An 11,685-nucleotide genomic window follows, 5' to 3' on the forward strand; every position below is an offset into this window, starting at 1 on the left:
TGGAACAAAGTACAAATAGTCAAGTATTGAATACCCAGTCTTACACTAAAGAGATTGAACGTATGGTGGTTAGGCTGCGCAATGCTTTAGTCAAAGGGAAGAGCGCGATGCCAGCAGTTCAGTGGTAAGACAGCACCCATCGGTTTGTGCAAAATTGGCTGAGATTGCTCAATTTGCAATATTGACAACACGTTGCTTAATCAAGCCAACAATGTTCCCAAGATCAGCCTGAATAATGGCGCGAGCAAGAATGGTCTCAAGGATGTTTGCCCTGCGAAACGTGGATGTCGAGATTTCATGCCTTGATTGCGAACTGAGAGGAATACAATTTTCGAGCTGGTTTTGTAAAGCCGACTCCAGCAATATTAACGTCTTTACCATACACCCAATCTTAGAGTTAACCTGATACTGTAAAGACTGCCTTGCAACCGGAGTATCATGTACGGGTGGAAACAAACTCTTCCGTGGTATTCATTAACTTGCGACCTTGTACACAGAACACAAAATCTAGGCACCAACCGGCTTTTGCCCATAAACGACATGAAAGGTCAGATAAGAGTGTATCGAAGAGTTCAGTAAACTCTTGCGCACATCAATCAGGAATATTTCCACCTCAGCCGGACTCCATTTTAATCCCCTCGTCAACGGTGCCATACTGACAGCCTGTAACGCGTCGATAAGCATACTCCGGTTGTATAGCCCAATCGTCTTGAGCTTCTGATCCCGTGGCCATGTTCCGATGGGCACCTTCCACACCTTCTCCACAACATTCTCAAAGCCGCTCGCGCGGAGCATTTCTCGGTTTCTCTCCATCGCCAGTGGATCAATGCCGAAGCTTCGAAAACCGGCCATGCACAGATCGACAAACCGGCCGTACCCATACTGGTCTGGCCCCGGCATCGTTCCATCGTCGCACTGGAGGTGGAACCGTAGCTCCTGCAGCTCAACCCAGCCTCCAGGCTTCAGAGAATTGTATGTTTGCGATAGCAGACGCGGCCAGTTCTTGATGGCCATGCACATGTGTCGTGCGTGGACAAAGTCAACCGAGTTTTCAGGCCAAACCCATTCGGCCTCTGCATCGTCAACGATGAAGCGGACGTTGGGAGGGATCCAGGTTGGCTGAATAGGACTGAGGTCGATGCCGACGACCTCAGCCTCAGGGAACTCGTCGCCCACTTTGCGACGCGTCAGTCAATGAATCGCAAAGAGCATGGAGTGGCCTAAGAACTCACTATCGATCGCCCATATCCCCGTCCCCGTTCCGATGTCAATAATCTTATGTGGGCCATCCAGCGGTGAACAATGGAGCTTCCCGTCCATGACGTTGACGCACATGGCATGTTTCATATCTTCACGTTCCTGCTCCGGCTCGTCGTTGGGCATCAAGTACCTCCCCTCCATGTATTTGTGATACCGCCGTGTATTCTCGAAGATATAGTCGCGTACGCTGTTTGACAGTGAGGTCGAGGCCGAGTGATTGCCTACGCTCCTGCTGTCGAAACCTTCGTCCCAGGTATCGTCCCCCTGTGACGACGCGCCATCGTTTGTGTCCGCCTCTACATTGTTTTCCGCCAGTGTGATTTCCTGTTCGGACCCTGGCTGAAGCTGTAGCGGATTGGGCGAGACTGTTGGTTGCATTCGTGGTAGCTCAGTGGCCTCATTCACAGTAGTATCTGCCATGGCTGCGCAACACTAGGCAAAGCCAGAACTGTTGGATATTACACTGGAGCTGGTGGTATTTTGATCGGCTCTCCCTCCTCTCTCCGAGCAAATGGTTTGCGACCAGGTATGGCCGTAAGTCGTTGAGAGTGCGTTGTGCGTTAGAGCCAGGAAGCGACGCCAAATTCGTGCTTCGACTTAGTGACTCGAGATAGCCAGAACGTAATGGGGTTTGGAACGGCTTTTGAGGACCCAGCGAAACATTTGTTAGAGCTTTAAAAGTTGACGAACACCCAACTTGGAGTGGGATCTGGGTCAGGAAGTCAGTCGAGTCGGTACGTGTACTTGACAATGAGCCGATGAAAGAGACAAAATGGGAAACATGAGGGTCAAAGAGAGCCGTTGGTGCTACCGTATCGGATGTTTGAGCTTTAGCCTCCTTTTCCCTTGCCGTCAGCAGAAGCACCCAGCGAGGCCCGACAAGAAGAGTGAGTGTTCAGATCAAAGCACGAGTGGTGTGTAGAAGAGACCAGCATGATCCCCAAAGGAAATTTCTCCGCCCAGCCTATTGCAATCTATAACTCCGTGGGCATTCCTCTACTTAGCTGGATTCTGGTTGCAGGCCGGCGCCATAACCTGAATCTGCTAGCTTTGCGGCGGACTTTGGTACTGTCGACGCCGATGGAGGGTAAGCGTAGCCAGAACGGGAATAGTCAGAGGTCGGCAGCTGCGTAAGACGCCATCATCACGCGGTGGCGCTACGCAATGTTTCTTATTATTGGTTGTTGTGCTCTTTGAGCCCGAACCCCTCGTACTCCCATCCTGCCCCCCAATTCCATTGTTTGTTAGTTTTTTAGCTGGCGTCCACGTTTTCCGAGTGACCATTGGCATTCAGTGGGATCTACGGATATCCCGAGACTCCTGATTGCCAGTACCCTGCAAATGGGTGATAAGTGCGCCACGTTTAAGCCAGCACATGCGACGCCACAACGAGCTGCCGTATCAAGTTACCGCTATCTTTCGAAATAAGCTAGTATCAGTGCATTCGGAATCGGAAAAGGCTAGGGTAACTCGAGGGCAATAGAATCGACTTTTTTCTTCGACGTTTCCTCCGATTCTCCCCGCTAGTTAGATATCATGACCCCGCATCCGTGGGGGGGTTGCACAAGTTTACCATCTATCCGGTGTTCAATCTCAAAGTTCTTTTGCTGCTAATGAGTTATCCTGATATTTTTCGTCTATCTGGTTATTCTGTGGTGATGTTCAATTGATCGGTGCTTTTGGGTAACCGATCTGGAAGCTTGCTGCCAAACGTCGTCATCGTCAGCTGGGAACGCGAGTAATCCGCCCGTGTAGCTATTTGCCCGTGCTTCACGCCGCCAGCCAGCATTCGAAGAAGCTTGCCTTGATAGGGCCAGTTCAAAATAGACCACCCCAAATGAACGACGACGTCGGCGACCTGGTCCGGGAGGAGGCCGCCGCCGCAACGGCAGAGGTCAACGCGGCCCTCCAGAGCTTTGTGACCGATCCCGGATCCTCCGGTGGAGACTTCGACAAGGCTCAGCGGCGACGGATCATTGAAGCCGCAACTAAGCTCATCAATGCCGTAAAGGAGCCCGCAGATGAATGGTTCGATACCACACTACAAGTTGCACAGCTCGGTGCGAAGAGACTGTTCGCGGAGTGGAAGGTATATGATCATATCCCGCTTGAAGGGAGCATCTCGTACGGTGAGCTGGCAGGGAGGGTTGATGCTGAAGAGTCATTGATAAGTGAGTCTTACATTGCGTTTGGAAGAATGATTACTGACGCTATAATAAAAGGACGAATTGGAGGTGTGCTCACATCAATAAACTTCCTGGAACAAGTCGGAGACAACTCGGTTGCCCACACCAAACGCTCGCGCGTTTATGTTGAGGCCCACCCAATAGGCCAGATCTTTGGCATGGCGTAAGTCATGACCCCCTTTTCTATCCCATAAGGAAATCAAAGGGACTGAAATTCTCTAGCTGGGACAACGGTCTAGTGCCTTACGTGCACATGCCGGCCTACTTCGAGAAGTACGGCCGCAAAGAGCCGCAAACCCTCAACCACGTTCCTGGCACGTACGCTTACGGCGTACCAGAATACAGCTTCTATGAGATGCTACAGCACGACCCTCCACGAATGCAGAAGTTTCTGCGCGCCATGGGGCCGATTGAGGAGAAGATGCCCATATCGGGGATTTATGACTTTGGCTGGGTGATCAACTATGCTAAAGAGTACCCTTCCTCGGATCGGCCATTATTTGTCGACGTCGGCGCGGGTAGGGGGCAGTCCATCAAGGCGATCCACCGCGAATTTCCTGGACTGCCGTTGGAGAGGTGCGTTCTGCAGGATCGACTGGAGGTGGTTGAGGCCGTGAAGAAGCTGGATGATGAGGATATGAGGCTTGTGCAGAAGCAGGTCATCGACTTTCACAAAGAGCAACCCGTCAAAGGTAAGCCGTAATGGACTGCTTGTCGTATTCCGGTATAGACTACCGAAACTCCGAGACAGTCAGCTGACCGCCTATCTAGGGGCCCTCACATACTGGATTCGTCGATGTCTACACAATCACGGCGATGAGATTAGCGTCAATATGCTCCGCATCATAACCGAGGCCATGACAGATGACAGCCGGCTCCTGATTCAAGAGGACGTGATGGGTAATCCGCCGCACTGGACCGCGACGATGCTCGACTTCATGATGCTCACATTCGGCGGCAAGCAGCGTACTCTCGAGTGCTGGAAAAGAATTCTAGGGGAGGCTGGGTTGGAGATCAAGGGCGTGTCAATGGGCGACGGTCCGTGGCGACACTTGGCTGTAATTGAATGTGCCAAGGCAGAGAAGTGACTTTGATGAGAACAGAGAGGTTCAGGCGGATCGAAGAGGAGATCGATATGGTCGTGCATAAGGGACGGGCAATGTTATGGTGATGCAGGAGAGGCATGTTGACAGGCGGTGAAGATGCCGAGACAACTGATGGGCTGGAACTTAGTAGTCGAGACGGCTGCGAACGCTGCATAATATCGACAGGAGAAGACTATATCTTTATACAAGCCTATGAACCAGCACCTTATGGAAAGTATTAGGGCCCCTTCGCGTAATTCGAAGATCAGTGCCGTTTGGAGCCTCCAATTTCATCCGGTCAACTTTACCCCATCCCAGTCACTTGAAAGCACTGACTCACGACGTGCTTAGTCTGAAGATTGAAAGCCATACCGGTACACAATCTGGCCCCAGACCCAATTCTTCACCGCCTCTTTGTCCGGAAAGGCGGCTGATCCGGGCCGGTCCGTTTGGGTTTCGGACCCGGGCGGAAGGGCGCCGGTCTTCCGGGACATCCACAACAACGTACCGTGGTTCTCGAAGTATGGGTCTAGGGACTAGCGGTGTATGAGGCACACGATACTCGTAGTAGCCGTCGAAACGGGGAGGTCGCGATCGGATGGCACGAGCTAGAGTGGACGAATAGGGACTCTTTCAAGATCATTTACGAACAGCACAGGAGTGAAATCTCGAGGCACCCACTTAAGTGTAATCCAGTCTGTTTGAAGCTATCAACTACTTTCAGTCTGTATACGAGTCCCTCTGTCCTCAAAAGCATTCTCCCCCAACGGAAGCTCTTTGCTCCTTCTCAGCTGGTCTCATCACATCGTCTATCATCTATATGTCGCTATGCCATTCTGATGCTCGAAACCAACTCATGTCCTTCGCCTCTCGTCTCCGAAAACCTCGGTGGGACTCTCTCGGCAACAAACATTACAAAACAAGATTAAGGAACCAAAAGAAGAAAAGTAGAAAATTCCAACGTTACCAAATGCTGGGTATAAAACGCCAGTGCAGCCTGCCCGGCCGCTTGTGCAGATGCCGTGTCGACTAAATGCAATATCCATCCCCCCTAAGTCCATGATCCGTGAAAGCCAACCGTGTCAACACCAAGATTGAAAGAAATATGCAGAAAAACATCCGAAAACAAAATGGGTGCGGGTACTGCCCGATCGCATCAAAATCCGGGTTTCAAGCCGTCTTGGATCGTTTCCATTCGAACCAGCCCCTCCTGCGGCCCCCACACCTGCCCTTCTCACAGGGCATCTCCTCGTCGAGCTCGAGTCGGTAGCGTCGCACACTGCCGGTATCGTCGTCGAACGCAACGTGCTTCTCCTTGGGCACGAAGCAGTCCGGAACGAGGTGCCTTTTCACCCAGCCTTTGACGCCCCTGCTTGCGGCATCGATAGCAGCATACTCCAACCGCCGAGTTCGGTCGCTGGTCCAATAGTGCGTAGCCTGCGGTGGCAGCGGCGCAACTCCAGTGCACTCCTCCCTGCCTGGCGAGAGCAGCTGTCGCTGGTCGAGCTCAAGCTCCTCGCGGGGACGCCTGGCAGCGAGCTCCACATCCGTTGGGTGCGCAGGGAAGTGGAAGAAGGTCGCGGGCGGCTGGGAATGCGCCGAGTGAAGGCTCTGGCGGTGAGGGTGGTACAAGCTGCTGCCGCTGGTGCGGGCGGCCGTAGGGTACGGGCTCGTCTTTGGTGCGCGGCGAATCGTTGGGCGACCGCGGGACCGAGGATGCGGGGAGTTAGACGACTGAGAGGATGATGCTGTCGATGTGCGACGAGGGTTGGAGAAGGAGGATCGTGGCGGGAGGGACTCATAGCCGGAGTCCTGGCGGCGCATCTCGGCTGTTTCGGGCTCCTTGTCCTTGTGTTGAAAGTCTTGGTGATGGTGAGCCGAAGGAGGCGCCGGAGCCCGGACCGGAGCCGGTGCTAGTACGGGGGTCTTGGAGGGCGGTGAGCTGGGAGCGTAGAGCTCGACGTCGTGGAAGCTCTGGTAGGCGCAGGTGTAATACGTGGTGTCGGACGCCGCGACGCTAGCGCGGGATTCGGTGCGGAACGTCATGTTAGACGGGAATGGTGAAAGACGAGACATGATTGCGATGCGTTGTCTGTGGTATGTGCGTAGGTATATGTGTATGAAGAGTGTGTTGGTGGGACTAGTCGGCCAGGTCTCTCACGAAGCTGGGGAAAGAAGTGGATGGACACCAAGGGGAAGATGCTGCCGGCTTCATCCAACGGGTGTGAAGAGTAAATCGTGGGCGAATATTGTAGAACTCAAAACAACAGAATTTGAATCCTCACTATAGATCCATTGGAGGATTTCCCCCCTCACTTAATCGAGCACGCAAAGCGGCGCAGTGTGCGAGCGATAGCGGAGGTGATATGTTTTTGGGTATGTGTATGTATGAAAGTCGTGCTTGATGAGAACAGCGATGCCGACGAGCGAGCTTTTAGTAACCAAGCTGCGAGCTGCGAAGGTAAACGAAGTCTGGAAAAGGAGAGATCTCGCTTGCGGAGGGCCTCCCAGGGGGAGTGTTGAATTAAATAAATGTGCGTTGACGAGATGATAAGGAAAGGCGGAGATGAGGACGAGATTTGATGGAGTGGTGCTCGAAGTTGCGGTCAATAAAAAACCTGGACCCCTCTGCTGAGGGTCCCCCGTTTGAGTGTTGATCTGACGACAAAAGTGTCGGAGTGGACTCGTTGGTCTTTGGTTCGTCTCTTTCTACCCCTGTCACTCTCCCAATGCAGAAGTGGACAACCGGGTATTGTTGTTGTTTTGAAGCTTTTCGTGCGGCGGCGGCAGATGCAGGTCCTTACAGGGCCAGAGGAGACGATGGACGGGTTGTAGATGCAAATCGGGGGGACTGGGCCTGTGCTTCTCCTCCTTTTGTGTGGTGATCGTGAGGTCTTGGTGATCAACCCCTGGTCGTGGGTGGCAGGGGGAGTTGTCGTCGTGGGCGGGCTAGACGGTCGTGATTGGATCAGAATGTTGCGGTGAGGCGCCGATGGGGGTCTCGTGGTGCTGCAGCTGGGACCTGGGATGTCTTGCTGAGGAATGGGGGGTGACGGGGGGCGCTGGCAGGTGCTTGTACAAAGCCCTCTTCGACTGTTTCTTTTCTTTTTTCTCTTTGTACCACCAGGTTTGCGGCGTGGGGGGGAGGGGATAGATGATGAGAGCGAGAACCTGCGGGAGGTGAAGCGGAAGCGGGAGGAGCCTGGGCTGGATGGGAATATGTAGGTACAGACAACCGCCTTGCGACGGGCTTGGTGGGGTTTGCCTGGCTAGGGTTGATCGCTGATTGTACGTAGGTTGATGATGTGTTTGTTGCTATGCCGGCTGGGATGAGCCGCGAGGTTGTTTTCCCTAGTCCAATATTGATTTTGGGGGGGGGGTTCCGGTGCGGTGGATTAGGGGATTGGGTTGGCCGTTGATTTATGCGGGATGCCACTGCGACAATGGCAATGTCAATGTCAATGTCAATCAGATGTGTGCTGGCAGTGGAGCGAGCTGGAAGGGGATAGGGATCCAATTCCGATAGACGGCTGGGTTTGTGTGAGGTGCCAGGATCAATGAGGAAGACGAATGAGTGAGGCAGCAATGCAACAGCAGTGGGCAGCAGGACAACTGACGGCTGGTGGAAGATCAGACGAGTGAGGGGGTGAAGTCAAGTCCAACGTGGTGGTGGTGGTGCTGCTGCAGGACGGAAGGGGGATGCAGGTGCAGGAGGCCAGGTGAGGGCGCAGTGAATGAGACCACAAGCCGCCGATGTCAAGTTCGAGGTCCAGATCCAGGTCCCGAGGCCCCCAATATGTATGTCTTAAACCATACAGAAAGAGAGGAGAGGGAGGAGTTGCGTAAGTGGTCTGGGCAGAGTAACAGGTGAATAAGAGAAATGGCGGTGATATACCGGGGTGAACAGGACCAAACGAGTTTGGCTCTGCAGACCTGCACCAGGACGGTATGCTGATTGAGGTTCAGGCCACAAAGCGGGCAGAGACGACACGAGACAGAAACGTCGAGGGAAGTGGCCTGCGAGTAGGACGGGGCGGAGGGCAAATGCAAAAAGAGGACCTTTTCTCGCGTGCCGCAGAGTTTCGAAAGATGAGATGATGATGTAGTGCCCGGTGATTGTCGCTACACGCTAACGGGATGCTCAGCCACCAAACCGCCTTTTCGGGATGAGATAGCGGTCACTTGGACGGTTGGAGAGCAGCACCGGCGTCGGGTTGAAGTGAGTTCTAGACCGTGAGCCTGTGTGGCCTCTAGGACACTGTTGATGCAACGCGGTGGAGACGATAACTGGAGATTGGAGAGGAAGGGAAACGCAAGAAACACGGATATCCACTCGAGGATGAGGTGCCTTGTTGGGGGTTTTCGCCGCAGTTGGCGGATGGCGGTTAGGATTCGTCGATTCGGGTCGTCTCAAGTACGTTGCGAAGCTGCAATGCGGCGCGTTTTCATGCAGCTAACGTTGCTCTGGTGAGAGGAGAAAGATGGGAGTGGGCGGCGCAGGTACGTACTCGGCCTTTATCCGGACTGGGAAGAGTACAGAAGCCTAGAACTACAGGGTTGCCTGATGCGTGTGTGCATGCGCGATGCGTGTAAGGTTGCGTGTGTGGGTGAGTGAGGTGAGCAAGAGAGAGAGTTCAGTCGGTGCTGTATGCAGGATGGTGGATCGGGTGTGATTCCCTGGCCTAGAGGCTGTAAGTATTGCGCAAATCAATGATGAGTCGCAGGATAGGTTCGATGGTCAAAAATTTGTTGGGTCCGCAGCGAGTAAAAGGCCCCAAGCCTCCGGGTCAAAGTAGCGGTGACGCACGGATGAGTATGAGAGGATGAGTTGAGTAGAGTTATGAGGTTACGAATGGAACAAGGAGAACACACGATACGAGGGTGAGTAACTGAAGATGAGATGAGTGAGCGCGTGTATGTGTGCGTGTGTGCGTGTGTCACCGAAATCCTGAGAGGCGACAGACGGAAAAGCTTCAAGACGAGGATGGCCCGGCGTGGTGTGACTATCTCCACCTTTGATGCGCTGTCCGACGGCCGTGGAGATGGATGACAGCTAGCTCGCTCAACTATTGAAGACAGGAATTGGGGTTGAAGGACCGGAGAGCAGCCCGAGGATTTAACTTTCGGCGACTAGAGGCGATGAATCTTTTAGCCCTGGTCCGGTTCTGCTGAAAGGCGTCCGTGGTATGACGGGCGGGAACGGGATGGCGGCCTTCTGGTATCTTTGGTAAACGTCAAGAGCAGAGCAAGACTCCCGGTCGGCGTGAATTCGGCTTGTCTCTCGATGGTGCTGCTGAACCAAATGAAGCCGGCGTCTTCGATTGGCGCGACTGACGGTGTTTTGTTTGTATTATTGCCCTGTCTCGCTTCGTTTCTTCTGGCGTTTCGGTCCGCCACGCTCTGTCTGATGTTGAGGGCACTCTAGTCGCCCGATGCACTTTTGACAGTGACAGCAACAAGTGGGCTTATGCTTGACTCTCCGGTTCCTGGTGTCCTTCTCGTGTGTGTGGATTTTCGATGATGGCACACACTTCCACACTGCCAAGCACCACAAGAGTAAGTCAAGTCAAGACGTGTTGCAGGGAACTCCCCCTGCCAGTGTCTACGGCGGCCCCTCACTGGAATTCTCCCGCGCAACCGCCGATGTCGCTAGAATGCTGGGCGAGGATGAGTTTGGTGGAGAAGTTGGTAGTGTCTGCGCTTGTGTCTGTACTTTGCGCGACCCGAGTCAAGCACATGCGTTTCCTGGTTCCCCCCTCCTTTCTGATCGATTATCTGGGGAATCCTTAGAGGAGGGGTAGAAGAACAACAAACGAAAAACTTTGTGAAAGAGGGCTCGCTAGGTCTGATCTTCAGTTGGAGACTCTACTGGGCTGCAATGTTTGATGTCACCAGGGTTGAGTCGAGTTGAGGCAACGAGCATGAACGAATGAAGATCAGAGTTGGTCGTCCTTTGACACCTTTGTTATGCATCTCTCCTCAAAAGGCAAACCGGGCCTGGACAGAGGAGGTCTGCAGCCTTAAAGCTTCAGGTCACGATGAAAGGTGCCGTTATGGGAAAGTCGCACACATCACAAGCCAAAAACAACACCCAGCGTTGGACATACCGAACGGCAACGCTGATGTCAGGGTTGTAGTCACCTGAGATGGATGCGCAGTGCAGCTGGAGGCAGAGGCGGCAGCTGGTGTAATACTACCTAGCACAAGTGTCTTGTTCTACTGTGCCTTGTCTCATCTTCCCGGGCCTCTCCAACGGACGAGAGGACGATCACCACGTTAGCAATGCTCAGCGTATTGAATACTGGTGCTATTTCCGTTGAAGGATTCACGCGCCTCTCTGGATGCCATCAAGGGTGTGGTTCCCGTCGACTCTTTTTCACATGTCAAGACTCACCAGCACCCATCCACCAGTCTCAGACTTCTGCCACCACACCCACTGTAGAGTCAATTGACCACGGATTGGACGCCGTTGCATCGTCCCTGATTCACACAAGTCCAATCATCGCGTACCGCGTCAACAGACGTGTCGCCTGCTGCGACCCGACCCAGGGTGGTCATCGTACATACCCGACCCTACGGGCTACGATTCGCTTTACGTGTGCCTACCGGTACACACATTTCAGAGAGACGGGATGGATGGATGGGGGAGTGCTCAGCCATGTATGCTGTGATTGCGAGACGCTCATCGCGCAGAACTTGAGCGAAAAGGAACACTCTTCATCTTTAAAAATACGGCAAAATCTGAGGCTTGCGATGAGAGACGCATAGTTTTCCCCCGGATCAACTCACGGCTCCGCCACCGCACGATGAAGCTCCATTCATGCCATCAACCTGATCATTGCCGTCATCCAAGCCCTCTCATTCCAAGCACACCCTCAGCGCCATCAACGGCTCCAAGCTTAGCTGCCCCCTCGTCCGACCCTCCATCCCGTCCGGGTTCACAAACCCGGGACCTCAGCCACCTACGGTCGTTCTCACCTTCGATGCGTGACTCCTTCGCGCCAGCCAGCCCGGAACTGGCAATGATCCACGAGCCCAAGGGGTCACGTTCCACTGGACTGGAACGGACTGGACTCGACAACAATGGCCCAACTCCAGCCGCCTGGCCCTTCCGCCTGGCCCTGCCGTCTTGAGACATGTGTGCTATTCCCGAC

General features: G+C 53.7%; 3 protein-coding genes across 3 annotated transcripts; 1 reads left to right on the plus strand and 2 right to left on the minus strand.

Annotated features, from left to right (window-relative positions):
• Positions 1-507: 507 nt before the first annotated feature.
• On the minus strand, positions 508-1,680 carry ColSpa_11383 (secondary metabolism regulator LAE1; the record flags this gene model as incomplete). The annotated part of the gene is made up of 2 exons (XM_049277595.1): positions 508-1,175; positions 1,233-1,680. The coding sequence occupies 2 exons, from the start codon at positions 1,678-1,680 to the stop codon at positions 508-510; spliced, it is 1,116 nt and encodes a 371-aa protein (XP_049133552.1).
• A 1,417-nt stretch (positions 1,681-3,097) lies between these two features.
• ColSpa_11384 (methyltransferase fsa4) lies at positions 3,098-4,534 on the plus strand (the record flags this gene model as incomplete). Its single annotated transcript, XM_049277596.1, has 4 exons — positions 3,098-3,431; positions 3,483-3,609; positions 3,669-4,138; positions 4,218-4,534. 4 exons carry the CDS (start codon positions 3,098-3,100, stop codon positions 4,532-4,534), a joined length of 1,248 nt encoding a protein of 415 aa, XP_049133553.1.
• Positions 4,535-5,701: 1,167 nt separating this feature from the next.
• Positions 5,702-6,577, minus strand: ColSpa_11385 (uncharacterized protein; the record flags this gene model as incomplete). Its single annotated transcript, XM_049277597.1, has 1 exon — positions 5,702-6,577. The coding sequence occupies one exon, from the start codon at positions 6,575-6,577 to the stop codon at positions 5,702-5,704; it is 876 nt and encodes a 291-aa protein (XP_049133554.1).
• Positions 6,578-11,685: the final 5,108 nt, after the last annotated feature.

This window comes from Colletotrichum spaethianum, assembly GCF_022836535.1.
Source record: "Colletotrichum spaethianum MAFF 239500 DNA, contig45, whole genome shotgun sequence".
Taxonomy (NCBI): Eukaryota; Fungi; Ascomycota; class Sordariomycetes; order Glomerellales; family Glomerellaceae; genus Colletotrichum; species Colletotrichum spaethianum.